General features: G+C 64.2%; 3 protein-coding genes across 3 annotated transcripts; all 3 read left to right on the top strand.

Moving 5' to 3' along the window:
• The first annotated feature begins 1,415 nt into the window (after positions 1–1,415).
• Positions 1,416–7,021, top strand: CHLRE_02g115508v5 (uncharacterized protein). Its single transcript, XM_043059959.1, has 12 exons — positions 1,416–1,805; positions 1,913–2,085; positions 2,279–2,663; positions 2,905–3,745; positions 3,984–4,096; positions 4,298–4,579; positions 4,730–4,801; positions 4,938–5,235; positions 5,368–5,616; positions 5,872–6,006; positions 6,175–6,405; positions 6,628–7,021. The coding sequence occupies exons 2-12, from the start codon at positions 2,052–2,054 to the stop codon at positions 6,973–6,975; spliced, it is 2,988 nt and encodes a 995-aa protein (XP_042927593.1). The 5' UTR covers positions 1,416–1,805; positions 1,913–2,051; the 3' UTR covers positions 6,976–7,021.
• A 54-nt stretch (positions 7,022–7,075) lies between these two features.
• CHLRE_02g115500v5 (uncharacterized protein) lies at positions 7,076–9,791 on the top strand. The gene is made up of 6 exons (XM_043059958.1): positions 7,076–7,536; positions 7,693–7,900; positions 8,052–8,142; positions 8,232–8,436; positions 8,652–8,711; positions 8,842–9,791. The coding sequence occupies exons 1-6, from the start codon at positions 7,390–7,392 to the stop codon at positions 9,214–9,216; spliced, it is 1,086 nt and encodes a 361-aa protein (XP_042927592.1). The 5' UTR covers positions 7,076–7,389; the 3' UTR covers positions 9,217–9,791.
• Positions 9,792–10,305: 514 nt separating this feature from the next.
• On the top strand, positions 10,306–24,601 carry CHLRE_02g115450v5 (uncharacterized protein). The gene is made up of 12 exons (XM_001699599.2): positions 10,306–10,825; positions 11,110–11,289; positions 11,668–11,973; positions 12,200–12,279; positions 12,434–16,356; positions 16,507–16,651; positions 16,840–18,909; positions 19,283–20,909; positions 21,142–21,207; positions 21,388–21,666; positions 21,870–22,042; positions 22,247–24,601. The coding sequence occupies exons 2-12, from the start codon at positions 11,142–11,144 to the stop codon at positions 22,463–22,465; spliced, it is 9,036 nt and encodes a 3,011-aa protein (XP_001699651.2). The 5' UTR covers positions 10,306–10,825; positions 11,110–11,141; the 3' UTR covers positions 22,466–24,601.
• The last annotated feature ends 2 nt before the right edge of the window (positions 24,602–24,603 follow it).

Raw genomic sequence — 24,603 nt, 5'->3', positions numbered from 1 at the left:
CTGGGTGACGCCTCAGTGGGGCTAAGTGGGTGACGGCTGGGTGGCTGGGTGACGGCTCAGTGGGGCTAAGTGGGTGACGGCTGGCTGGGTGACGGCTCAGTGGGGCTCAGTGGGGCTCAGTGGGTGACGGCTGGGTGACGGCTCAGTCGTGGGCTCAGTGGGTGACGGCTGGGTGGCGGCTCAGTCGTGGGCTCAGTGGGACTCACTCTACCCTCCCGACGGTGCAGGGACGTGACGTCAACTCCGCAACCACATCCGGCACGCGCTGGTGGAGATGCTGCTGGGGCACAAGCGACCTGCATCGCTAAGGACTGGCGGCGGCGGGGGCAGCGGTGGCGGCGGCAGCGGCGGCGGCGGCGGCAGCAGCGGGGGCGCGTGCGCGCATCTTGGTAGCGGAGGGGGCGGGATTGCGGGAAGGGCCACGTGGAGGAGGAGAGCGCAGCGCCGCCCAAGAAGCGGCGCAAGCGGGCAGGCTGAGGAGCCGGCGGGTGTCTAGGTAGCGGTCCGCGGTGGGGCTGGCCAGGGCATGCGTAGCGGCATGACAAGTAGTGCGGCTGTTGACAACTGTGCTGCGTCTGGCTGCGGTTGGCTCTGCTGTGGCATCGCGATTGCTAGGCACCTGGTTTGGCTATGTGCCTGTGGAAACCGACCCCGGCTATGTCCGGGCGATGAGGTTGTTCGGCCTCAGACTGTGGAGGGGCTCAGCCCCTTTTCCGGGGAACACTTGTTGGATTGCGGTGATGCTCCCTGCATGCTGCATGCACCTCCTAAGTTGGCGATTGTTCAAGGCCACATCGCCTCTCTGGCTGATTTGGTTTGCCAAAGTGTGTGGCAGTTGGATGGTGTGCCCAGCCAGGTAGGGCCAGGCGTGCGTGGTGCGTCAATCAGCGCGTGGGTGCGTAGTCACAGGGGTTATTGACGTGCTTGACGCAACACGCACAAGCGAACATGACGTTGTAGAGCCGAGGCCAGTGAGCTAGCACAAGCAAAAAGAAAAGCGTGAGCATGAGCAGCGACCGCAACTGCTACGTTACCTTTGACGAGATAACCGCGCGCCAAGCTGCGCCACTCCGGCGTCCTAAAGCTTTTGACTCTCAGCTGGTGTATACGGCTGTCAGAGGCTGGGCTGGCGTAGACTGGCCGCAGACTACCAAGCGAAGGCTGGGCGTAGTCATGCGTCAAGTCACGCCCATTAAAGCTTTGCCGTATGGAGCCCTGCGCCCAGCCAACAGCATTTTGCATTGTAGTTTTACTTTAGTTGCGTAAATTGTTCTGGGTTATGCGCGTGCCAACCACCGGTGGAGGTTCTGCGGCAGTTGCCTGCCATCGGGTGTGCTAACATACATGACATAACCTCGCACCGAGCGTCCTCTATGTATAGTCTTTTTGCAGAATAGCTTCAGTTACATTAATGCCAATGAAACGTGAGTCCGCGGACCAACCCGGGCTTCATATCGTAAAACAAACGCGTCTCGCCTTGAAGAATCCACCAAACAGCAGGTCCAAATGTTCTCTCACCAGTCCTCAACAGTCGTAAGCGAACTGCCTAAGGACGCGCTGGTTCATGTGCTTTCGGGTTGCTCTGCGCACGAGCATGGCGCTATCCGCCTCTGCTCTTTGGAATGGAAACGGATGCATGAACAACATGTCACGACACGGCTGCGCGCGGGCTCGATACCCGACCGGGTGGCCGTGTACCGACTGGAATGTCGCGCTTTCGTGAGCGAGCTCGACCTGTCTTCGCCGACATGCAATATCACACCTGGATGCTCACTGGCCGATTTCATTGGCGAGGCATCAACCGGGTGCGCGAGAAGGGTGGTGTCGGGGTACGCGTTCTTGTTCTTTTGCGCCGTTGGCCACCCCGAGTCAGCTGACAGCCGCCGCCCCACACCTGCTGCCCGTTCTGCAGGCTCCCGCAGCTACGCGACCTCATCATCGGGGCTCAGGCGCTGCGGCAGGCGCCGCTGCTGACAACGCAAAGGGACGCCTGCAGCACCCGACTCCCGGCGCGAGCACCGCTCGGATTCCCCGCGGCCGAGATTGCGGCCATGAAAGGCCTGCGGCGGCTGGTTATCGGATGTGGTGAGCCTACACGGCACAGACCACGTGCGACGGCTTGATGCATCACGTCGGGCATCAAAGGCCACCGGCACAGCATCCGTTTGTGCATACCCACATGGCCCACGACTAGGCCCCAACATCGTGCCCGAATATGGCCTCGGATGACAGCTACGGTAGTGTGCCGACGTTGTTGCGGCGCTCCTCCTCCTCTCAGGTGACCTGCAAGACACCAAGGCAAGCGAAGAGACAAATGGCAGCAGTAGCAGCAGCCACGGCAGTGCGGTAGTCGCAGAGGTAGGATCGGTGGGGCGGGCCAGCTGGCCGTCGCCGCCGCCCCCCCACTCCACGACCGCGGGCGGGCTGCTACAGCCGCTGCCGCGGCCCCAGCTACTGCCGGACAGCCTGCCTACAGAGCTGTTCTCCCTGGAGCAGCTGGAGGTTCTGGAGCTGCACGGGATGGCACTGCTTCTGCCGGCAGGCACCGCGCCACCCGCCGCCGCAGCGCCTGCTGGCGGCGGCGTCACGGCCGGGGCTGCGGGCCCCGTGGAGCCGCCGAGCGCAGCGCTGCCATCGCGCTTAGTCTTCCCAAAGCTGCACAGGTAGGCAAGTGGTTGGAGCTCTCGCTCATGTTGCCTTGGCTCGAATTTCTTTACGGTGCGTGGCATTCGGCGTAGCCAGCGCTTGAGCGAGTTGGAAAGCCTCCTTACTCTGCATCAGATGGCGCCATCCAGCTAGCTGCCTATCAACGTCCCTGCGCTCACGCCTAGCCCATCCGACCGCTGCCGCACATCCCCTCATCCCACGCCCTCTCACCTGCCTCCTCCCTGCCTCCCTCCTCAGCCTCATGCTGTCCGGCAGTGCGGCGCAGCTGACCCAGTCCCTGGCCGCCCTGCACTGCCTGCGGCCCTCGCTGCGCGCCCTGCATCTCACCTGCACCGACCCCACGGCAATTAGGGTGGTGCCAGAGCCCGGGGAAGGCGGCGCAGCAGCTGACGCAGTAGAGAACGCAGCTGGGTACGCAGCCGGGGACGGAGCCGCGGGCAATGAGGGCCCATTGCCTCTTGCTGCCGCCGGCAGTGGCCCAGCACCAGCACCACGGCCGCCGCCGATGCACAGCGGCGGCATTGAGTTCGACTTCAGGAGTACGGGCCTGGGCGGCTGGGGCCGGCCGGTGGGGCCGGTGGCAACACCACACGGAGCCTCAGTTGCTGCTGGCACAGCGGCAGGAGGCAGCGCCGCGCCGCGGCATGCCGCAAGCGTGCCTGGGCCGTGGGCTGCCTGGCCGCCTCCAGCTGCCGCGTCCGGTGCGGTGACAGGGTCGCGGGTGGTGGGTATGCTGCCTGTGAACAGCGCGATGTTCCAAGGACTCAACAGGCTGATGCAGCCGGGGGTGGCGATGGCAGGGGCGGCGGGCCAGGAGGCGGGGTTCGCTGCCGTAGTGACGGCGACGGCAGCAGCCCTAGCGGAGGAGGGCGTGGGTGCGCCTGGTGTGGAAGGAGCAGCAGGGCGGGGCGGGGCGGACGGAGCTGGGTCATTGGTATCCCGGCAGCAGCAACAGCCTTCAGGGCTGCACGAGCTGAGCTACAGGGGGTTCTACCTGACACTGCCGCTGCCGCAGCTGCGGCGGTGGACGTCGCTGCAGGCACTGGACCTGTCACACAACAAACTGGTGCTAGACCAGGTGCGTGGCGGGCTGCTGCTGGTTGTGTGTGGGTCTTGCACGGGGCTGTGCATGCAAGTTTGCAAGGAGTGTGGGGGTTAGGACTGTGGGGAGGAGGCTGCCACAGCAGGGGGCCGTGTCCGCGCTTTGCAAGGCAGGGCTTCGTGGTGGCGTGCACTGCTGACATACACTGCTGACGGCACTGTGCCTGCCGCATGCACACACACGTACACACGCACGTACACACGCACGTGCACAGGGCCTGCTGGTGTCTCAGCTGGCGGAGCTGACGCGGCTGACGCGGCTGGACCTGTCACACAACTGCCTGGGAGCGCTGCCGCAGCCGCTGTGCACCGCGCTGCTGGACCTCAGGTGTGCGCGTGTGGGGGGCAGCGGGTGGGGGCAGTGGCTGGGGGCAGTGGCTGAGGGCAGTTGCGGGGGGCCACCAGGTATATGCGGGAGGCGCCAGTCAAGCGCGTGGAGGTGTGGGGGTACCAACCGGTCACCGCGCTGCAACAATGTCTCATCAATATCCTTGCCGTTGACCGTCCCGGCATCCTTTTGCTCCTGCAGGGACCTGGACCTCTCCTCCAACTGCATCCCCCACCTCCCCGCCGACCTGACCGGCCTCAGTCGCCTCACGCGCCTGGCAATGGCCGACAACTGCCTGAGCAGCCTAGAGGCGCCGCCACCGCCTCCAGCACCAGCAGTGCCGCCGCCGACAGCGGACCTGCTGGTGCCCGTATCGCCCACACAAGAGAAGGCGCCCGCGGCTGCTGTGGCAGCGGCGCCTCGGCCGCTGTCGCTGGGTACGCTGCCGTCAGGTCTGCAGGTTCTGGACGTGAGCGGCAACAGGTGAGGGGTAGGGTTTAGAAGTGGCTGGATCAACAGAGCGGAAGATCTCCAGCAGCCAGACATTGTCCATATCACTTTTCCTCTTGGCGGTCAAAGCCGGTTGCTCTGTGCATGAGCTTGACACACACGCACGCGTGTATACGCGCACAGGCTAGTGGCGCTGCCGAAGCAGCTGCTGATGGAGCTGCCAGAATTGCGTGTGCTGCGTGCCGCACGAAACAGGTGGGTTGCACGTGCGTGTGTGCATGTCTTGCTCATCCGCATCCTTGATGTCCCCAACCCGGAGATGAAGCGTTATACCGTAATCGTTGCGCAGCCTATCCACCCGCAGCCCGCGCTCCTACCTGCCTCCCTGCAGGCTGCTGCGACTGCCGGCCTTCCTGCCGCCCTGCGCCAGGGACTGCGGCTGCGTTTGCACCACATCCGCCGAGTCGCACAAGTCGCCACCCGCCGCAGACTCTCAACCCCAGCACCAGGACCAGCAGTCCTCGGGCTTTTCTGCGCACCCTGCTAGCGCTGCAGCTGTGCGCTACTGCTGCCGGCGCTGCTGCTGCGCGGCGCCGCACCGCAGCCGGCTGCAGCTGCTGGACGTCAGCGCCAACCACCTCAGTGTCCTGCCGGCCGCGGAGCTGCTGGGGGGCCTGGCGCAGCTGCAGGTGGGCGCGGATGGAAGGCTGTGGATGGCGTTTTTGACTTTGGGCACTGTGAGAGGCAAGGCGTGTCAGAAAGCGGCATGGCGCCTGTGTTGGCTAGTCAGGTTGCTCTTCCACCCCCCGGCGTGTGTACAGGTGCTGGCTGTGGGACAGAACTACTTTAAGGCTGTGAACGATGCCGGTGGTTCTACGGCAGTGGCCGGCATTGCAGGCACGGCGGGCTGCGGTGGGGGGCAGCCGCTGCTGCCACCGCTGCTGCCGCCACTGCTGCCGCTGCGGCTGATGCGACTGGACATCCGCCTGGCTGTGTGCAGCATGCGGGAGGAGCAGGCGACCTCCTTCCTTGAGGCGGTGGGGGGCCTCACCAGCCTCACATGCCTTCAGGTTTGTGGCGAGGGGCCGGGAGGTCGTACAGGTTGCGTCTGCATGTCAGTGGAGGTCGGTGGTCGCACGTGCAGCGTGCCGTGCATGTGGTCGGGCTGCTGTGACGCACCCTATGTCCCATGCTCTGCCCGCCGTCTGCCGGCGGTACCATGCGCACACGGAACGTTCAGGTTCACGCTTGTACTCATGAGCGGCGTCACACGTGCTGACGTGCACATGCCCACGTGCTCGTGTCTCATGCGTGCATGCCCACAGGCCCAGTCCAACACGCTGCAGCGGCTGCCGGACTGCTGGAGCCGCCTCACGCGGCTGACGCGGCTGGAGCTGGCGCATAACCGACTGGCCGAACTGCCGCCCGGGCTGGCGGCATTGAGATGCCTCAGACACCTGGTGGGGCGGGGGCGAGGGAGCGGGAGTGACTGGGCGGACTATGGGCAGGTCCTGTGCTTGCGTGCATGCGCAGGAGCCCGTGTGCCTTTTTCATTCGTACCTCACTAGCTCTCTTAGCTCGCAGCCCTGCCCCACGTCCACCGCCTACCCCCGCCGCCGCGGGGACAGGACGTGTCCCACAACTGTTTGGTCGGACTGCCCGGCCCGGTGCTGGCGGCGCTGACGGCACTGACGGCACTGGACGCATCTGTCAACCTGCTGGCCACGCTGCCAGACTGCCTGGCGGCGGCGGCGCCGCCGCCGCCGCCACTGCCAGAGGCGGGTCACTCTGCACCCGTGTGTCCAGGAGGTGGTGCAGGCCTGACGCGGCTGCAGGTGCTGGACTTGCATTACAACTCGGTGAGTGGGGTACGTGTTGTGCAACTGGACTGCTGCCGTTGCCAGTCCAGGACTGCTGCCGTGCGTGCTTGCGGGTTAAATTGCGTCCGCATTCCCATCCAGCTAAACCGAGGCCCAGAGGGTGGATGGAGATGAAGCGTCGCCGCCTTGCGCATGTTTTCTCACGCTGCAGGCTGAACCTTTCCCTGTCCCCGACTCTGCCTGGTCTGTGCTTGTACGCAGCTGTGCGAGCTGCCCGCCTCCCTAAGTCGCCTGGTGGCTCTGCGGCGGCTGGACGTGTGCCGCAACTACGGCCTCAGGCGACTGCCGCCCGGCACAGCGGAGGCGCTGACAAGACTGCTGCTGGTGGCGGTGGGCAAGCAGCTGGCGGAGCTAGCCATGGAGGAGGTGGAGACGCATGCGGAGGTGCCGGGGGAGGGGGAGGGTCGTGAAGGTAGTGTAGCAGGCTGCAGTAGTAGTGCGGGGGTGCGGGAGGGGCAGGGGCAGAGGTGCGCAGCCGGTGCCGCTAGGCCAGCCAATGAGCTACGGCGGCTGGCCATGCGAGGTGTCCGCATTCAGGTGGTGCCGTGAGGGATTCGGGAGGGCAATAACATGGCATGAGTAACGGTACTAACGACTTGCCCTTTAGCCCTGCAAGAATTCATGGCAATAAATTGTTCATCCATTGTTCATTCATTGATCATCTTGTATTTGTATTTTTGTGACAGCATTCTTGGCAACTTTCTCGAATGGCGACACGACGTGTGTTGCATATTACGGGTATCGCGGTTGTCCTGTTCAGCGAGCGCTTATACTTGCTGCCTGTAATACTAACGTCACATCTCCTATGACATGAAGACCACCTCGCTGCACTGTAAAACGTTTGCCTGCGAGATGTCCCGCTCCATCGTTGCTACACACAGCCGCTCGCACACCGGAACTCTCTTGTGCCGACATGCCACCGCAGTCTTATTGATGCTATTAGTTGGTGCAGTACACGGCAGAATGATGCAGCCAGAGCCCTGGGGAAGACCTGAGCCCTGGTCACCCCAAGACCCACCAGCCGTGTCGCAGGTCGTGTCGCGCTCTATGAGGATGGTGCCTCCCGGCTGCCCTGCCTCCCCCGTGGCCTTTTTGCAAAAGACACACAAGGCAAGTGCCCCAGACTACCAGAGCCATTGACTGCCAACAACTCGTTCGCGTTGCCCGCCCCCTCGTGCACGTCCCGTTCCTCCCCTCCCATCACTCACGTGACCAAGCACGCCACTGACGACGTTTCACTTCCATACATCCCACATGCACCAGCAGGTCACGCGGCGCTTCCTGGACAGTGCCGTGCGAGCGCAGCTGCAGGTGCAGGGCCGCTGCGGCGGCTACCACCGCGTGTTGTACATGGTGACTTCAGAGCACTTGCTCTCAAACTCTAACTCGAGCAGGGCCCAAAAGGTGGAGGCAGACCTTGCGGCGCTGCAGGAGGCTCTGGGGGAGGACGGCGTCATTGCCATTGGGCCGCAAGGTGCGGGTATGAGCGTATGTATGACAGGCAGCTGCTGTTGCTTTAGGAATGCGCAGCCTTTCCACGGTGAGGTTAGTGAGGTGTGATGCGGCCACACACATGCCGACTCGCTCTTGAGTTTGTTTCTTGCGCCGGTCCCACGCGTGCGCAGACTTCTCCTCCACATTCGGCTTCGAATGGGGCAAGTTCCCACTGCCCGGCAATTTCACCTGGAACCATTGTGACGCGCCAGAGCTTGTGTGGTAAGTCATATGTGAGCGCAGCTCTGATTACGGATCCCGCTCGCCCGCCCTCCTCATATGTACCTCCTCCTCATTCCACACCCGCCCAGGTATGACTTGTTCCGAAACAACCTGGGGCCAGACGCCAGGCACGTGTGGGTGGCGGAATACGATGTGGGGTGGACGGGCGACATCGCGAGCGTGTTCGCGTCCTTTCCGGAGCGTCCCGACTTTGTGTGCAGCACGGACTGGAAGCAGGACGGCATCGCCATCGGACCGGAATGGTCCAACTTCCCGCTGCGCACGTGGCTGAAGGTGAGCAGCTTGAGTGTAAGCTGTTTGAGCGTGTCAGAAATGAAGCGCGTGCACGCGCTTTTTGGGCAGGGGAGGTTTCGGGTGCTTCACGAGCAGGCAGACGCCGGCAGGGGGCACCGCCAGGTCGGGCCGTACGGGCGCCTGTATGTACCGCATGCGCCGTACATGGCGGTGGCATTGCTGACATGGGGCTAGTGCCGGCTGCCAAATTGCAGGGCGATGAGGTGAAGCAGTGCTTCATCATGTTGGCCCGCTACAGCCTGAGGTACATGCAGGTGCGGATACAGGGCGTGTTTGTGTATGTATGCTTGAAACGGTACCGGACATATCATCCATGCGCCATCAACGCAGCAAACGCCAAGCTGTGCATTCACACCCGCGTGCTTGCCGCCAATCCTGCAACAGGCTTTCCTGCAGGAGACGCGGATGGGCCACCTGCAGTTCTGTGAGATGTCAGGCGCCGCAATCTGCTCGAAGCACGGAACATGGTGCTCCATTCGTACCTTCGACCAGTACAGCGAGGTCGTGGGGCGGGACAGTCGTGGCACGTCTATGTTCCGCTTCGACACACACATCAGCAGAGGCGAGTGGGAGAAGCTGGCGGCTGCGGACGCGGCGGAGCGGGCCAAGAAGCACGGGGCCCCAGCAGCCTTGCCACCGTCTGGGGGCACGGCGGAGGCAACGGCCGTGGATGGCCAGCGGGATGGTGGTGCACATGGGAAAGCGCAGCCAGCAGGCCCTGCTGTGACAGGTCGCATTTACCACGCGCTCAAGTGGTAGCATGCTATTACTGTGCAGTGCGCCAGGCACAAGCGTGTGTTGCACTGCCATTACTAGGTTTGGCACTTGAGCAGCGGTCTCTATTGTTACAGTTAGGATGGAGGTGGTAGTGCACGCATAACTGTGCGCAATGTGTGGACTGCGGTTATTTAACCATCACGGGGGCGCGTCATGAACATGTCGTGTGGACAGCCAGAGGTTCAGCTCCGGGTGCATTATCGCTTCACGTGCGCGCCCCAGTGGCATGCATGCGTGCGTGCATGCCACGGGCATGTGTTGCGCGTGCACTGGTTGCGGCAGTGGCATGCACGCACGCACAAAATGTGCTTGCGGGTTTCGTGCACCGCTGTGCGGAGGCAGTATGAGCGGAACTAAGAAATTGTGCTTGTACCGGTACAGGCTTCCTACTTGAGCCTGTGAGTGATCGATGAATAGCTACTTGCTGGGGTCCGGGCCACAGACCGTAAGAGAAGGAGAAGGAAGGGAGGCGGATGCGGGCGGACGGACAGCGTGGAGAGAGCGGCAAGCGCCGCTAGGGACAAGGTGTCCCTGGAAGAGTGGAAGCGTGATCCATTGCACTCAGCACGGCTGCCGGCAAGGCTACCGGAGCCCCTGACACCGTGACACTACCCGTTAGGGACCGGACGCACCCCACCCGTACCCTCCCGTACACACGCCCGTACATGCCAGCATGCATGACGCATCACCATTCATCTGCACACGTAACCCTCCACAAATGCCATCCGCAAATGCATCGAGAAACCCTTCTGCCCGCGAAGCTGGCACTAGCGTGCGCATGTACCGAACGGCAGTAATGCGATGAGATTCGGGTTCCGATCCCAGTTGGCATGCAGGACCTACACGCAGCTCCACGCGGCGCGTGCGTGGTCTTTCGTTCTCTTCCCGTGGCACTGACATTGCTGTGCTGGTAGCTGTGCTATGTGCACGCGTGTTGAAGTATACATGTTAAACGACAAGGCCGAGTGACACAGCCAGGTCAGTTGCCCCCCTACTTATTGCTGCAGCTGACATGAGTACACACTACTATGTTTCCTTGTATCATTGCAGGGTCGCTCAGCTAATATTGACGAGATCGGCTTCACAACTGAAACCGTTGTACTAAATCACCACATGCTGCTCCGAAATAATTATCAGGTCGGCTTAAAGCACTACATTGTTTGCCATCGGTTCGAGCATGCCGCACGTCCGGGTCGCTGTATTGCTTTTCGTTCTGTGCCGAGTAGGACCACATAAGAGCACGCATTTAAAAGGTGATTGAGTGACAGTGCTCATCAAGCTGGATACGGATGACTAGCGCGTATCGGCGAGCGCACTTCTCATGTGCACTTGGAGGCCAAACCATATGAGCCTTCTGAAGCTTCCCAGGCAAACACAACTATCATAGCAGTAAGGTATTTTACTAGCAACACCTATAATGCAGCGACGAGCTAGCTTTGGACCGTAGAGGCACAATCGCTTGCCTTCGCAAGCTTCTTGCACTTACTTCTGCAAATGCATATGATACTAGAGACTATTCACAATGTCCCAAGAGACATAGCAGTGCCATCGGCCGCGGCTGTCTCTGGGCGGCGCGCCGCTGCGCACTCCGGTGAGGACGCCATTTGTAATGGCGGACACTTGAATCTGCGATGACGGCCACTGGGTGTTTACTCACAAGAAATCTCGAACCAGCACGTGCTGCAAAACTGGGCGGGGTTTCGCTCGAGCACAGCCCTACTCGTGCCGGGAGGCCAGAGCGCTCTAATTGGTATGAATAAGACTCAGTTTTCCCCGAGATGGGTTTGGGCCGGAAAATTACTCAGGGCTGCTACACTACATGCCCAAGGTTGCGGCCTAACAACTCAAACTCCTTCTCAAACCGCCACACCGCAGGTCACGTCCAGGTTAGGTAGGCTAAGCAGATAATGTCCGACATGCGGAAATCAGGTGCTCTCGACTTCCCCGCCACGGCGCCCGGCGCCGCGCCCAAGGGAGACGCGGCAAGGAGCTTGTCTTCCTCTTTCAAAACAAAGTTTTTGTCGGGTCTACGTCAACTGAGGAGCCTTAAGACAGGTAAGGGATGCTTTGTAACGGCACAACGACGTGGATAGCAGGCGCGAGAGGGCGTGCATTGTGGACGAAAGTCACCACTCGTACCAAGGGGTCACCACACCGTCTCCAGGGGTCGCGCATCCCTGCAAGTCTCGTACACCGATCTCCGAAGAAAGCGGAGAAAGCCAGGGGTCAGGGGTCCTGGCCCTCATCTCGTACGCGGCTGCCGGTGTCGTGAGGCCGAGTCACCCTACAACCCCGGAATGCTGACACTGTCGTTGTGTTGCTACCTTGCGCTCTTGGCCGAGTGGCCGTGCGCTCTTTCAACTCTCCTGCGCGCCTGCTGTGCGCAAGCACCCGCGCGCACCACCCACATGCCCCACCCTGTGCGCGCCACAGGCGGTGGCAGCAAGAGCAAGCGCACCAGCACCAGCCGCCAGCTTGCTGACCTGGACGAGGACCGTGAAACCACCGCATGGACTCCTCGGGCGGACGTGCCGTTGCCGCCGCCGCAGGGCTCAGTGGCAGCCGGCTTCACAAGTGGTGTGGCTGCAGCTCCCATGGGCGTCACTAGCGGCGGTGCCCCCGGCGGCGTCAGACCCGCAGGCGCGGCCGCTTGGGCCGGCACGGAGGAACTTGGGGTATCCGACCTTCTGAGGGCATGTCAGCTGCATTCAGTGACCGCTGCCGGCAGCCGTTTCGTAGGTGCGTCAGAAGTCTCGCAACATGCATGCTGTACAATATGGCATCGAGCTGTGATGTTCACTCCAGCAAGTACGGGGCCAATGGCTCATTGTTGTAGAGTGCAGGCGCGCATTCCCAACGTGCCGATTTAGGAGCTTATCTGCGCATGCCAAAGCTGTCGTTGTCGTATCTGCCCAACCTTAGTGTCTCATGTTTCTCGTTGGACGTGGTGACAACAAACCTGCAGGCGCGGTACCGGTGCTGACACTGGAGGGGCTTCAAAACGGGCTCCTGGCCAGCCCCCAATGTGCCGTGGTGGTGCTACAGGTGAGTGGCTCCGAGTCTGGGAGGGCTGTGAAGCAGTCGGCGCATGCGGGTGCATTCGGTGATGCAACAATTGTCTTGGACGCCTGCGCCCAGCAGTGTCTCGGCGACGTGCTTGGGATTAACGACACGTCTCACGCTCTGCCGTATTGATCAGGTTGGCGAGGACCCACATCCGCCGCCCGCCACCGTCAAGCACTGCAGCACGGAGCTGCCGACGGCGGTGCAGATGCGCATCGCGTCCCACAGCAGCAGCAGCCAGGGCCCGAGGGTCATACAGCGTGGCCCCGCCGGCGGCGTCGCTGGCGTCAGCCCTGCCGCCAGCAGTGCGGCGGCCGCCGTCGCCGCCGCTGCGGTGGGCATTACCGGCCGCCAGCCGTCGTTCACACGCGCACTGTGCAAGGCGCGGCGGAAGAGCGCGGAGGGTCCAGGCCTGACGTTGAGTGCACGGGTTTCCATGCGGGATGCGTCAGCAATGGCGAACACAAGCATCCCCAGCGCCGCTGGCAGTGGTCCCAGCGCTGGCGTGCCGAACCCCAGCATCTCGCCGCTGTCATCATCATCCGCACATCACCAGCCGGCGGGCCTCACACCAGCCAAGCCAGCAGCCAATGGTGCGGTGGCGCCCACCGCAGCAGATCTAGTGCCATGGACTCAGGCGGCAGCCTCGGCGATGCCATGCCGGCTTGCAGGCCCGACCGGACCGCCGACCGCAGCGGACACTGCATCCGCCTCGGTCCCAACCAACACGCACTCGCATGGCGCCACTATTGCTGCGGGCGGAGTTGAGTCGCCGCCCACCAGGGTGCTTTCGCGGGGCCTGACGGCATCGGGTAACGGCAAGCCCTGGATGCTGGGACCAGTTGGCTCGGATGGCACCGCCACCGACGGCGGCAGCGCCGCTGACTCCTTTGCAGTGGGCGGCTGCAGCGGGCCGTCTCGACTGGCGGCTGTGACGGCTGCTGCGATGACGGTGCCCTGCACGGCGGCCTCCAGTCGACTGGCGGCGGCGGCAGCACCGATGGAGGCTGCCAGCGAAGGTACCGCAGCTGTCCCTTCCAGCAGCAGTTTCATGTCACAGCAGCAGCATTTGGTTGAGTCCGCCCCAACGGCGACCGCAGCAGCAACGCCTGTTGGCAGCGCGCTCGCGCGGCTGACGGTGCAGAGTGTTATTGCCGCCGCCGCGGCGGGTACTGGCGGCGCCACACCAATGCACTCCAATTCGCCCCGCTGCGCCGTTGATGCTGGCTCCGTCGGCGGTAGCCAGCAGGCTTACATCGTGCCGGGGGCCGGCAGCGCGCGGGCCTGGCTGACTGGTGTAGGCGCCGGCGGTGCTACGGGTAGCAGTGGCGGGCGGCGGCACCCTTGGCAGATGGTCGAGGCCGCGTTGGCACAGTCCTCAGGCAATGTGGCAGACACTGGCGATGACGCTTTGAACCTTGACATGGACGAAGAGGAGGAGGCAGCAGCTTGCGGCAGCTGCGGCCTGGCGAACCAGCGCGCGGTGGTGGGGAGCCGCGCGGCCACACCTGCTGTTGCAGCGTCCGCCAACTCGCCTGAGTCCACTACTGCCTTCAGCGCGCGCCGCGGCTGCAACCCCCAGACATTGGCGCCAGCGGCTGTCACAGCCATTGGCAGCGCGCCGCGGCACCTCTCAATCGCGGCCGCAGCGGGGGTGGGCTCTGTCGTTGCCACCTCTGCTGCTGCTGCGGGTGATCGCAGCCGCAATGGCAGCGGGACCGGCTTCATTGCTACCGCCGCCATAACAGCTAGCAGTTCTGTGGGGTCTGCAGCGCCCCCATCGTTCATGCTGCCGCCATTCCTGGCGACAATGCCTCCCATTGGCTCCATCGCAGAGGCTGCTCGCGGCTCCAACCCTGCTCATGATAACCCATCCCTGGCGGCAGCGCCGTCGCATGCGGGCCGTGTGTCGCTGCCGCCGCAGCTGCAGCCGCTGCCAGTCCCATGCAATGGCAACGTGAACCTGCCAGGGTTGGGCAGTAGCGCTGGAGTTGGAGTCACGGCCGCCGCCGCGGCTGCTGTGGCGGCGGCGGCAGCGTTCGGGTCAGTTGAGGGCCAGTGGGCTCACGCAGTAACCCCGGACGCGGTCGACCACACGAAAGCAGCAGCGGCGCAACACGGCATCATCGCCTCCGCAACCACGAACGCCACCGTGACCACCACAGCCGATGTGTTCTCCACCGGCGTAATCACTGCAGCTGGCGCCACCAGTACAGCGCCTGTGGGGCCCACCACGGGCGCTGCCGCACCAGTTGTCTCCGGCGCAGCTACCTCGGTTGCTGCTTCGGTTGGCGACGAAGGCGCCTGGCGGGCACTTGACCATGAAGACGACGACTCTGGTCTTGAGCCCATGTTTGTGTCTCCTGCGGTCAGCGACGTGCTGGGAAGCGGCGACCCGGACGCCGCACGGATGGCGCTGTACACGCTGCTTTCAAACAACCCCAGCCTGCAGCTCACTTTGGAGGACATCATAAGGTGCGCGCTCGTGGGCAAGGCCGTGGTGCACGAGACACTGCTGGCATGTCCACGTGTGTCCAGTGGCGCAGCCGGCACAGGGGCGGGTGGCGGCGGCGGCGGTGGCGGCTACAGCGCCAGCCACGCGAGCATGAGCGTGGGGCCCGCGTCCTTGAGCCACGGCGCAGGGGGCGTCGGAGGCGGCGGCGGGTGGGCTGGGTCGCCATACGGAAGCAGTGGAAAGGCGGCGGCTGCGCTGCTGTCGTCACACTCCACAACCGCCTCGGGCATACAACGGAACATGGCGGCAGCCAGCGCCGCTGCTGCGGGCGGGCCCCATAACCCGCTTGACGATTTCCTTGTGCTGCGCGTGGCAGCGTGCTACCTACACCCCGCTGCGTCCGCTAACGGCAGTGGTGATCCTTACGGCCGCGTGCTGGGTCAGGCGGCGGCACCGGCTCCGCCGCTGCATCACCTGCCGTCGCTATTCATTTCCTTCTCGCGCCCCTACAGCAGCGCTGCAGCCGGCGCCGCTGGCACGGTGGCAGCATCCGCGGCGGCACTTGCGGCAAGCGCCGCCCTGACGGCTGCTGTGGCTGCGGCCGACGCTAGCGCAGCCGTTGCGGCTGCGGCTGGCGGCGGTGCGAGCGGCTCGCTCGCCCAGCTGAGCTTCGTTCCTGCGGGTACGCCAGTCACCGGCCCTCTCTCGACAGCCTCGCTCACAGATGCTGCCTCTGCTGCGAGTCCGCCGACTCCTGTCAGGGCGATGGCAGTCAAGAACAAGGCGGCGGTCGCTGGTGCCCCCAGCAGCGGCAGCGGCAAAATGGCAAAGTCCCCCAGCCTGGGCTCCCTGTTTGGGTCGCTGAGTAAGCCCAGCTGGATGAAGGGCATGCGCCCCAGCAACAGCGGCAACAGGGACAGCGCACGTTCGCCGCCGCGATCGGCATCCGCCGCTACAGCAGCGGCGGCGATGGCAGCGGCAGTATCCGGGACCAGCGCGTGCGGCGGCATGCCGGTTGGGAGCTCACCACACGGCGCATCTGGCGGCAGCGGCGGACGCGCCGGCATGAGTCTGACCGCCCATGCCAACCGGGCCAACAGCGGCCATGACCCCTCGCGGCGGGGAACGGGCGCCGGCTTCGCTGCTATCTCACACAGCGGCTTCGATGCGGCGGCCTCGCTGCCTGCCCGCCCGTACAGCATCAACCCGTACGTGAGCCCCAGTGTCGCCTCCGCCGCTGGCGACTCGCCTGCCACAGATGCCTCAGGCTTGGCCATGCACGTCGCCAGCGCGACCGCCGCCGCTGCTGCCGCCGCGGTTGCCACCACATCATCCCCATCGGTGGATACAAACAGCAACAGTTCGCTCGCCAAGGCCATGGCTGCGGCATCTGCAGCCGCCGCCACTGCCTCCGCTGCAGCAGCCAGCGCGGCCGCTGCTGCCGCGACCGCGGCCGTGGCAGCAGACGCGCCGTCCGCCGCCACAGCTGCGGCGCTGGAGGCGATGTGCTCACGCGTGCGGTTGGAGCAGATGCTGCTGGCTCACGTGCCGGTGGCAGTGATGGTGCTGGGACTGGATGGACGAGTGGTGTACCAGAACGGCAGGTGGGCATGGGGAACAGAAGAGGGGTCATGCATGCGAAAGACAAGCTCACACATGTACATATATAGCCCCTCTCCATGGCCCTGCATAGCAACCGACGTGTTGCATGTGTGTGACGCCTGCTGATGCAACTGCCGGCATACGGCCCTCAGGTCAGTGTCGTACATGGGCAACGCGGTGGGCGCGGCCGTGTGTGCGGGGCTGGACGTGGGCGACCCGGAGCACACGCTGCAGCGCCTGTTCGTGTACGACAGCCCGGCGCTGGAGAGCATGTGGGCGGCGGTGCACAGCGGCCAGGTGGGTGACGGCGGGGGCAGGGGGGGGGCGGAGGCGGGTGCGTGCGTTAGTGGGTACGTGAGCGGATGGCTGGGGGGCATGGATGGATGGGGTTTTGCTTTGGGATTGTCCGTGATGCCGTGCGGCTGCGTGTTGTGAGGCGCGTGCACTGATCCCCCCTTGTTTTGCCCGTGTCCAACCGCCTGCAGACGTGGAGCGGCCTCGTTTGTATGCCGCCGCACATCGACCTGACCCAGCCCTACGACGCAACGGCATGCCCCGGTGCTGGAATGGTGGGTGCCGACTATGGCTCAGCCGCCATGGTTGGCGCAGCCGGGGGCATGACGCAGGTGCTTGAGCACCAATGGAGCGGCGTTCCAAGCAGCTTAGGCCCTGGTGCAGGGCTGCTGCTCGGCAGTGGCGGCAGCCTAAACTACTCGGGTACGCTGGCAGCGGCTGCTGCTGCGGCCGGAGGCCTAGACACGGATGTCGTGGGAACGCTGCTGCAACAGCTGAAGCGAACCGGCAGCAATAATGGCGGTCAGCGCGGCGGGGTGTCGCCTTCGGCGGCAGCCCAAGCAGCGTTGGCAGCAGCAGCGGCTGCGGCGACGGCTGCGGGCCAGCTGCCTCACACAGGTGGTGTTGCAGGCAGCCGGGCACTCACGAACCGCAGTACTACCACCTCTGCTGCAGGCACTGCCGCAGCAGGCACTGCCGCCGCGGCAGCAGTACCAGCGCCAGCGCCCGGCTTCGGCTGGGCGTCAAGCCTGCCGATCAACCTGGCTTCGCCGTGCGGCGCTGGCCCCGGTGCTGCTGGATCTCCCCGGCGGGACGGGAGCGGACACGGCCGTATCGCCTTGGCTGTGGGCTCCGGCCCGGCGGCTCACGAGTCCTTGGCAGCTGCAAGCCCGGTGGTGGCTCCGCTGGCATGGGCCGGCGGCGGAGCCGGAGGAAACGGCGCTGGTGGGGCCCGCCTGCCGCGCAACACATCAGCGCCAAGCTTCAGGTCTGCCATGCCGCACCCGCCCTCACTGCCGTCTGTGCTGGAGGCAGAAGCTTGCGGCGCCGATGCCGTCGCCCGCGGCCGCGACGCCAGTCACGCAGACACAAACGCGGACGCCCCGGCGACAATGGGCCGGTCCGGCTACTTGGCGGCCACCAGTCCTGGCATCGCCTGCGGCCGCCGCACTAGCTGGAACGCGCACCAGACCTTCTCTGGTACGCCCGTCGCCTCCGTGTACGGCAGCTCGCCGCACGGAGGCCATTGGATGGCTGCGGCGGCGGGCAGCGCTGGCGCAGCCGGCGGCAACAGCAGCCTTTCGTCGCACCTGCAGCTGCCGGGCACATACGGCAACTACGTCCAGCAGCCGCACATCCTGCCAGGCGCCAATCGCCGCACGCAGATCCACAGGTCCAACAGCCTGGCGCAGACGGAGCACACGCTGGGTGGCAGCTACCGCGCCATGCGCATTGCGGCGTCTGCCGCGTCGCAAGGCCTGTTGGGCCCCGTCGTGTCCGCCGGCGGCACCTCCGCCGGCGCCGCAGGTGGCATGCTAGCGGTAGCCACGGCAGCGGCTGCGGCCACCAGCAGTGGTGGCCTGCCTCTGGCGCAGGCCGGCCACGGCGGCGGCAGCGGTTCGTTATGCAGTGGTGACCTGCCGTGCAGTCCTCGTATCAGCGGGGCCGTGCCAACAGTGATGGGGCACGGCGCCCTCGGCGGCTACAGCAGCGCCTCTCCGGGCAGCTACAACCTAGGCGGCGGCGGAGGTAGCCTGGCGCGCGAGGCCTCGGCGCCGCCGGAGCCCGGCCCGCTGCCGCTGCAGCAGGCGTTGACGGCGGCGCGTCTGGCGCTGGCTAGCCCTGGCAGCAGCCACCGCAGCGGAGGCGGAGCTGGTGGTGGTGGCAGCGTTATGGCCGTGCCTCCATCCCCCAGCGCCAGCAGGTACCCACTGATGCAGTCGCCGATGAGCAGGCCACCGCATCAGACGCCTGGCGAGCCGGGTCTGATGGGGCGCGGCGGCAGCGCCTTCTCAGCTGGCCAAGCCAATGGCCCTCCGGTGTTTGACACAGCCGCCGCTAACATCGCGACGGCCACGGCCGCGGCGATGCGCGGCAGTGCGACGGGGCTGCCGTACTTTGGCGTGTGCGCCTGGCACGAGATCCAGGCCAGCCTGGTTCAGGACCCGGTGACAGCGGAGTGGCAGCTGGTGTTGATCAACCACGACGTGACGCAGTACGTGTCGGCGGAGCTGGAAGTGCGGCAGGTGCTGGATGCCGAGGTAGGTGTGCGGGCGTCCTGGTGTGTGTATGTGTGTGTATGTATGTGTGTGGGCGTGTGTGTATGTGTGTGTGCGTGTGTGTGTGCGTGCTTGGCACGGTGGAGTGGATGTTCGGCTGCGCGGCGGGGCCCACACACACGGCACTTGCGGCCAGAAAGCAGTCTACTGAGCCTGCACCTGTCCTCCTGTCACATGACACGCACGCACACGCTCACCCACCCACACCCACACCCACACCCACCCACCCACCCACACACACGCACGCACACACACACACACACACACGCACACACACACACACACGTAAGCACACACACACACGCACACACACACACACACACACACACACGCGCGCGCGCGCCTGCCCCTGCAGCACCGCATCCTGGAGGAGTGCTTCCCGCGCCACGTGCTGGAGGTCATGACCAGCGACAAGCGCCGCGCCTCAGTGGTCGGGCTGCCGCCCGCCGGCAGCGCCCTGGGCGCCAGCGAGTCCGCCACACCGCTGGGGCTGGGCCTAGGTGGCGGGTACGGCAGCGCCTTTGGCGGCAGTGTGCTCATGCGCACGTCCTCCGTTGCCAGCAGTAGCTTCATGCCGCCAAGCATGGCCGCCGCCACGACAGCGATGGCAGGCGCGAGCGGGCACGCGGGCGTCACTACGGCCGGCGGGGCTGGTGCTGGCGGCGGTGGGGGTGGCAGTGGCGGCATCAGCACCCCTGATTGGGGGCTAGACAGTGGTGCACGTGGCAATGGCGACATCGCGGTGTTGGCGACAGCGGCCTCGCGCCTGGCCCCACCGCCACCGCTGATGCCGGCGGCGGGGGCTGCCTGCGGCTCTTTCCAGCGCAGCTCGGCGCCATTGCCGCCCTTGGCCGCTGCCGGGTCTGCCTCGCCACGTGTGGGCGGCAACAGCGGCGGCGCCACCGGCACTACTCGTGGTGCGGCGGTGGCGGCAATGCGCGCCGCTGTTGCGGCGGCTGCCAGCAACGCAAGCGCGGCCTCAGCGGGGTCAGGTGCCGCCGGCGTCCACGGAATACGCGATGACGCGTTCATGGCATCTCAGAGCACAGCAGGCGGCTCCGCCGCGCTCCGCCGCGCAGCCGCCTACGGCGCCAGCGGCAGCGGTGGCAGCGGCGCCCTGCCGTCAGCCCTATCGCCCGCCGCCGCTGGAGCGGTGGACGGCCGTGCCGGCTACAGCATTGCTGGTGGCACCGACGACGACGGACGCACCAGCGCCACGCTCAGCACGGACCGCCGCAGCCCCCACAGCACACACTTGGGCGCTTCAGGCAGCCTTGCGTCCTTCCACCACAGCAGCATCAGCAACAGCATCGCCGCGGTCGGTGTATTTGGAGACAGCTTCAGCCACGCCGGCGGCGCTGTGCCGCCAGCGGGATGCTATGACAGGTCGAGCTACGGCGCCGCATCGCACACCACTGGCAGCAGCAGCCTGCAGCACCTGCCGCCCGTACGGCAGAACAGCAGTGCCGCCGTCGCGGCTGGAGCTGCAAGCAGCTACGGCGGCATGCACTGCACCTCCACTGCTCCGGCTGCTGGTGATGGGCAGGCACCAACGCACGACCAGCCATCGGTTGCTGTCAGCTCAGCTGATGCAGAGGCAGTAGCGGCTGCAGCCGCCCATGCTGCTACACTGCCCCAGCCGCCTCTGCCGCCGCCGCCGCCCCCACTGCAGATGCCACTGCAGCGACAGGTCAGCAGTAACGCCTCAACGGCGCAGCACGCGTTGTACGACGGCAGCCCGCTGCCGCGGCAGCTGACGGCAGACGGCGGTGGTGGCGGCGGCACGTCGTCGGCCGCCGCCAACATCACGACTACTTTCACTACCACCATGCCCAACACGCCCACCTTCAGCTCTCTGCTAACGACGGGCCCCATGCCGGCTGCTGCGGGCCTGGGCACCATGGGCACACACACCATAATGCTGAGTGAAGTGCAGCAGTACATGGCCCGAGCGCACGAGGAGGTCACGGTGCTGTTCGCAGGTGCGTAGGCGGATGCATGGCTGGGTGGGTGGGTCTGTCGCTGCTGCCTGCCGCCAGCCTCACTACCGGCAGCGCCCGGTAACCGCGTCTTGGCTTGGCACTGAAGATCCGCCCAAAGTCATGGCATCTGCCTAGCCTGCCTCTACAGCCGGCATCCCACGCATTGACCCTGCGTCCAGGAGCGCCCTTCACTGCCTGCGTCCTTTATACATTCCTTGTGTGCGCCGCGCAGACATCGCCTCGTTCACCACCATGTGCGGCCAAGTGCCGCCCAACCAGGTCATGGCCTTCCTGAACGGTGTGTAGCGAACACTATCTACCTATTGTTGGTGACCACCGGAATCTGCCAGCAGCATGCCGTTGGCCACACACCTGCCGCAACATACAGTGGATGGCACTATCGCACGCCACATGCACCGCCACAGTCCGCCGGCGTCTACTCACCCCGTGCACACCTGCCATGTCCGCCGCCGTGCAGACCTGTTCCTGGTGTTTGACCAGCTAGTGGAGCGGCACCACGTGTACAAGGTGGAGACCATCGGCGACTGCTACATGGTGTGCGGCGGCCTGGTGGAGGAGGACGCGGAGGGCTTCCGCTCCGTGACGGAGGCGGTGGACCCGCTGCACGCACACAAGGTGTTCGCCTTTGCGGTGGACATGCTCGCGGCGGCCCGCAGCATCTGCATGCCAGGCAGCGGCGGCGAGCCCGTGGCGCTGCGCGTGGGCATCCACAGCGGGCCCTGCATGAGCGGCATTGGTGAGCGGGCCGCGGGGCTGAGGACGTGAATGGGTCTGTGAGCGCCGGGTCGCAACCAGCTGCTGGTCCTGCCGTTAGCAAATTGGCTGCTGTCGCCGTTACGTACGTACGTACTACTGCACTAGTTCTTAGCTAGGAATCTGTGCCGTCCATCCACCTGAACGTACGTGTACTGTATACCCCGTGCCTGTGTGTATATACAGTGGGCCGCAAGATGCCGCGCTTCTGCCTCTTCGGTGACACCGTCAACACCGCCTCGCGCATGGAAAGCACGGGCAGTCCGGGCGCCATCCACGTCAGCGGATCCACCCGCCTGCTGTTGGGGGACGCCGTGCAGGGCTTCGTGCCCACCGGCGGCCTGAGCGTCAAAGGCAAGGTGTGTGCATGCGGGCGTACATCTTAGGCTATCTGGGTTTGGCGGGTGTAGCAGTGGGTGCGGGTGCGTGCGCGGCAGATAGAGACAGGGGACATCTGCGCAGGAGGAGTTCTAGAGGGCGCGGCCAGTAGGTCAATCAGAAGTGCGGTTGCTAATTCCAAGCGCGGGGGCCGCACCCGCCCAACCCCGCCCAACCCCGCACAGGGCTTCATGTACACGTTTCTGTACGATCCATCCGGTCAAGCAGCGCTGCAATACCAGCAGCAGCGGCAGCATCAACAACAACAACAACAACAGCATCATGAGGAGGCGCAGCAGCTGCAGCAGCTGCAGCACCACGACGACGCGGCGGCGGGCGGCGCAGCCACCGCAGCTGCTGTACCCGCCGGCACCAATGACGTTGCAGGCATGCCAGCTGCATGAAGCCGTCTCGCATCACCAGCACCGATGACTGCGGTGACGCAGGCAAGGAAGGCGCGTCAGGAGCCGCTGCCACCGTTGCCTTTTAGGTTGAGCATCGTCGCCGCAAACCGGCGCAAACAGCTAGTGCCACGTATGTGGTCTAGCCTATCGTTAGGCGGCAAGTCCAAGTCAGCCAATCCCTGGCCGAACATCCCTGTCCGTGCGTGCGTGCATGCATGCGTGCTGAGTACAACATCATGGCAGCGGGGGTGTGGTGCAAACCAGACGGTGGCGAGGTGTTGCATTGCGATTCCTTGTCGGTAGGGCGCGTGAGGCGATTACTCAAGGCCGGGTGGGCTGTGGTTGAATGCCTCTGCTGTGCGCCCAGCCTGATTGTGGCTAGTGTCCTGATGCGGTATGGTTCAGCATCGCCTTGGGAAAGAGGTAACACTGTCAGGAATGCATTGAGTTTGCTGGAGGAGTGAAGACGAGTTCTCGTATCCTGGATTGCATGTGCCGCGCGTACTGGAGGAATAATGCTGGCTTTCAAGTAAACATTCTTTGGGAGTTTCACGATAAGGACGACTACGCGTGAGTGCAATTGGGGTGCGTACACGGCTACTCACCCGCGGGTAAGGGCACGGCGGGTTCCAGCCTGCCAGTGTGCATGGTACATGTGGACTTATGGACGCAGCCGGGCTTTAGTGATATCTTGATCGTAACTCGCAACATAACTCTGCGGCATTGGACTGATGACACGCCGGCTGTGTTTGTGTCCACGTGTCCAACCCCTTGCGGTACTAATAACAGAGTGGAATGCGTGGTACAATGCCGGTAATGCTGAGTTGTCCATCCCGTTGTGGCTTTGCAGCAAACACTCACTGGTGTGCGAGTTTGAAGGTGGATTCCAATCGAAAAGTATGAAGGCATGGGAATGGCTAGCACCCGGAAACAGGGCAGAGCGTGGGCGGGCAGGCGGGGGGGGGGTGCACTAGCTAGCTAGGGCACGTGCCGATCAAGTACGCTGCAGGATGCGCGCCTTGACGAGCGTTTCAAATGATCCCGTCAATCGGAGAGTGATCCTGGGCTGCGGGTATTTATCGTGGCGAACGTGCTGTTCTAAGCTTTGTACGTACGTTGTCTCGTTATAAGTTGCACTACCTTTGCTAGCACTACCTTTTGACGTTGCGTCGAATGCGTCCTCCAAGGCGTTAATCGCTTACTTGTTGTGTGGGTCACGGCGCCTCCTGCTCAACGGCTTTGATCTTCTGGGCGGATTAGGGCACGTGATTGTGATCTTGGCGGTCCCTCATCAAAAGCATCAATAATTGCCCGCCAGTTTGTTTTAATTGAACCGCAAGGTTCCTTCGGCTCATTGATTGTGCGTGATCAGACTTATGTGTGCACCTGCAACTGCTGGTGCAAAGAGGGCAGCCATGCCTGGACACTAGGGGCGAGGAGGATCCCGCTCACCCATCAAGCCCCTTGCAGCAAGCGTGGCATCCGAGCGAGGGAAGGGGGAGCTAATAGCAACAAGTCGGTGGTATGGGCGTATGCATGCAGAACTGCCTGAGGCCTGCACTGGAGCGGCCTGACCGGTGAGTATGATACGTAACGAGGCCAATTATACACCATCAGCTGGTTGATTGTGCAGTAGTTCGCTGGACTCATGTATGTGCTGGGTGCGGGCCGTTTGCGGGGCTGAGAAGGAGATGAGGCGGCTTGTACTGACGGACAATGGGGCTGCTGGCATCAAGTGCCGTGTTTTGCCTCTCTGTCGTGGACTCTTTCTCAGGGGAAGGCTTCATGGCGGACTGCGGCCAGCGCGCCAATGCAATGCTGGCAAACATTGTGCTGGCAGTGTGACGGCGGTGGAGGTGCGTGCACATCTATCTCTGCATGCGCAAACTGCTTTGACTTTGAAGTAGAGGCAGAGCGCAGTCCTACATGTTCGCTATAGTGACCCTCACCATCCGGCCCGGGTCCGTCATGTAAGGCATCGTGCATGGCAAAGTATACGAAACTCGCGCCCCTCATTACAGTTGTCCAGGGGTGCTGCCTGTGACAGGCGCTAAATAAACCGTAATGGTAACGCCAATGCAACTGTTTGAGTGTGACCGTGTGAGGAGCTGGTCAGCTGCGGACATGGTGTTGGCGAA

This window comes from Chlamydomonas reinhardtii, chromosome 2 (genome assembly GCF_000002595.2).
Source record: "Chlamydomonas reinhardtii strain CC-503 cw92 mt+ chromosome 2, whole genome shotgun sequence".
Lineage (NCBI taxonomy): Eukaryota > Viridiplantae > Chlorophyta > Chlorophyceae > Chlamydomonadales > Chlamydomonadaceae > Chlamydomonas > Chlamydomonas reinhardtii.
The sequence above is the reverse complement of the archived record's forward strand: the minus strand, read 5'-3'. Positions and strand labels throughout refer to the sequence as shown.

Excerpts from the sequence above, each read along its gene's own strand:
- CHLRE_02g115450v5 (XM_001699599.2), top strand. The coding sequence starts at position 11,142 with ATGTCCGACATGCGGAAATCAGGTGCTCTCGACTTCCCCGCCACGGCG. Across the intron at positions 18,910-19,282 it reads GGCAGGTGCTGGATGCCGAG|CACCGCATCCTGGAGGAGTG; the intron begins GTAGGTGTGCGG and ends CTGCCCCTGCAG. Across the intron at positions 21,667-21,869 it reads GCCCTGCATGAGCGGCATTG|TGGGCCGCAAGATGCCGCGC; the intron begins GTGAGCGGGCCG and ends GTGTATATACAG.
- CHLRE_02g115500v5 (XM_043059958.1), top strand. The coding sequence starts at position 7,390 with ATGATGCAGCCAGAGCCCTGGGGAAGACCTGAGCCCTGGTCACCCCAA. Across the intron at positions 7,537-7,692 it reads TTTTGCAAAAGACACACAAG|GTCACGCGGCGCTTCCTGGA; the intron begins GCAAGTGCCCCA and ends ATGCACCAGCAG. Across the intron at positions 8,143-8,231 it reads GACGCGCCAGAGCTTGTGTG|GTATGACTTGTTCCGAAACA; the intron begins GTAAGTCATATG and ends ACACCCGCCCAG.
- CHLRE_02g115508v5 (XM_043059959.1), top strand. The coding sequence starts at position 2,052 with ATGAAAGGCCTGCGGCGGCTGGTTATCGGATGTG. Across the intron at positions 2,086-2,278 it reads GCGGCTGGTTATCGGATGTG|GTGACCTGCAAGACACCAAG; the intron begins GTGAGCCTACAC and ends TCCTCCTCTCAG. Across the intron at positions 4,802-4,937 it reads CTGCGTGCCGCACGAAACAG|GCTGCTGCGACTGCCGGCCT; the intron begins GTGGGTTGCACG and ends GCCTCCCTGCAG.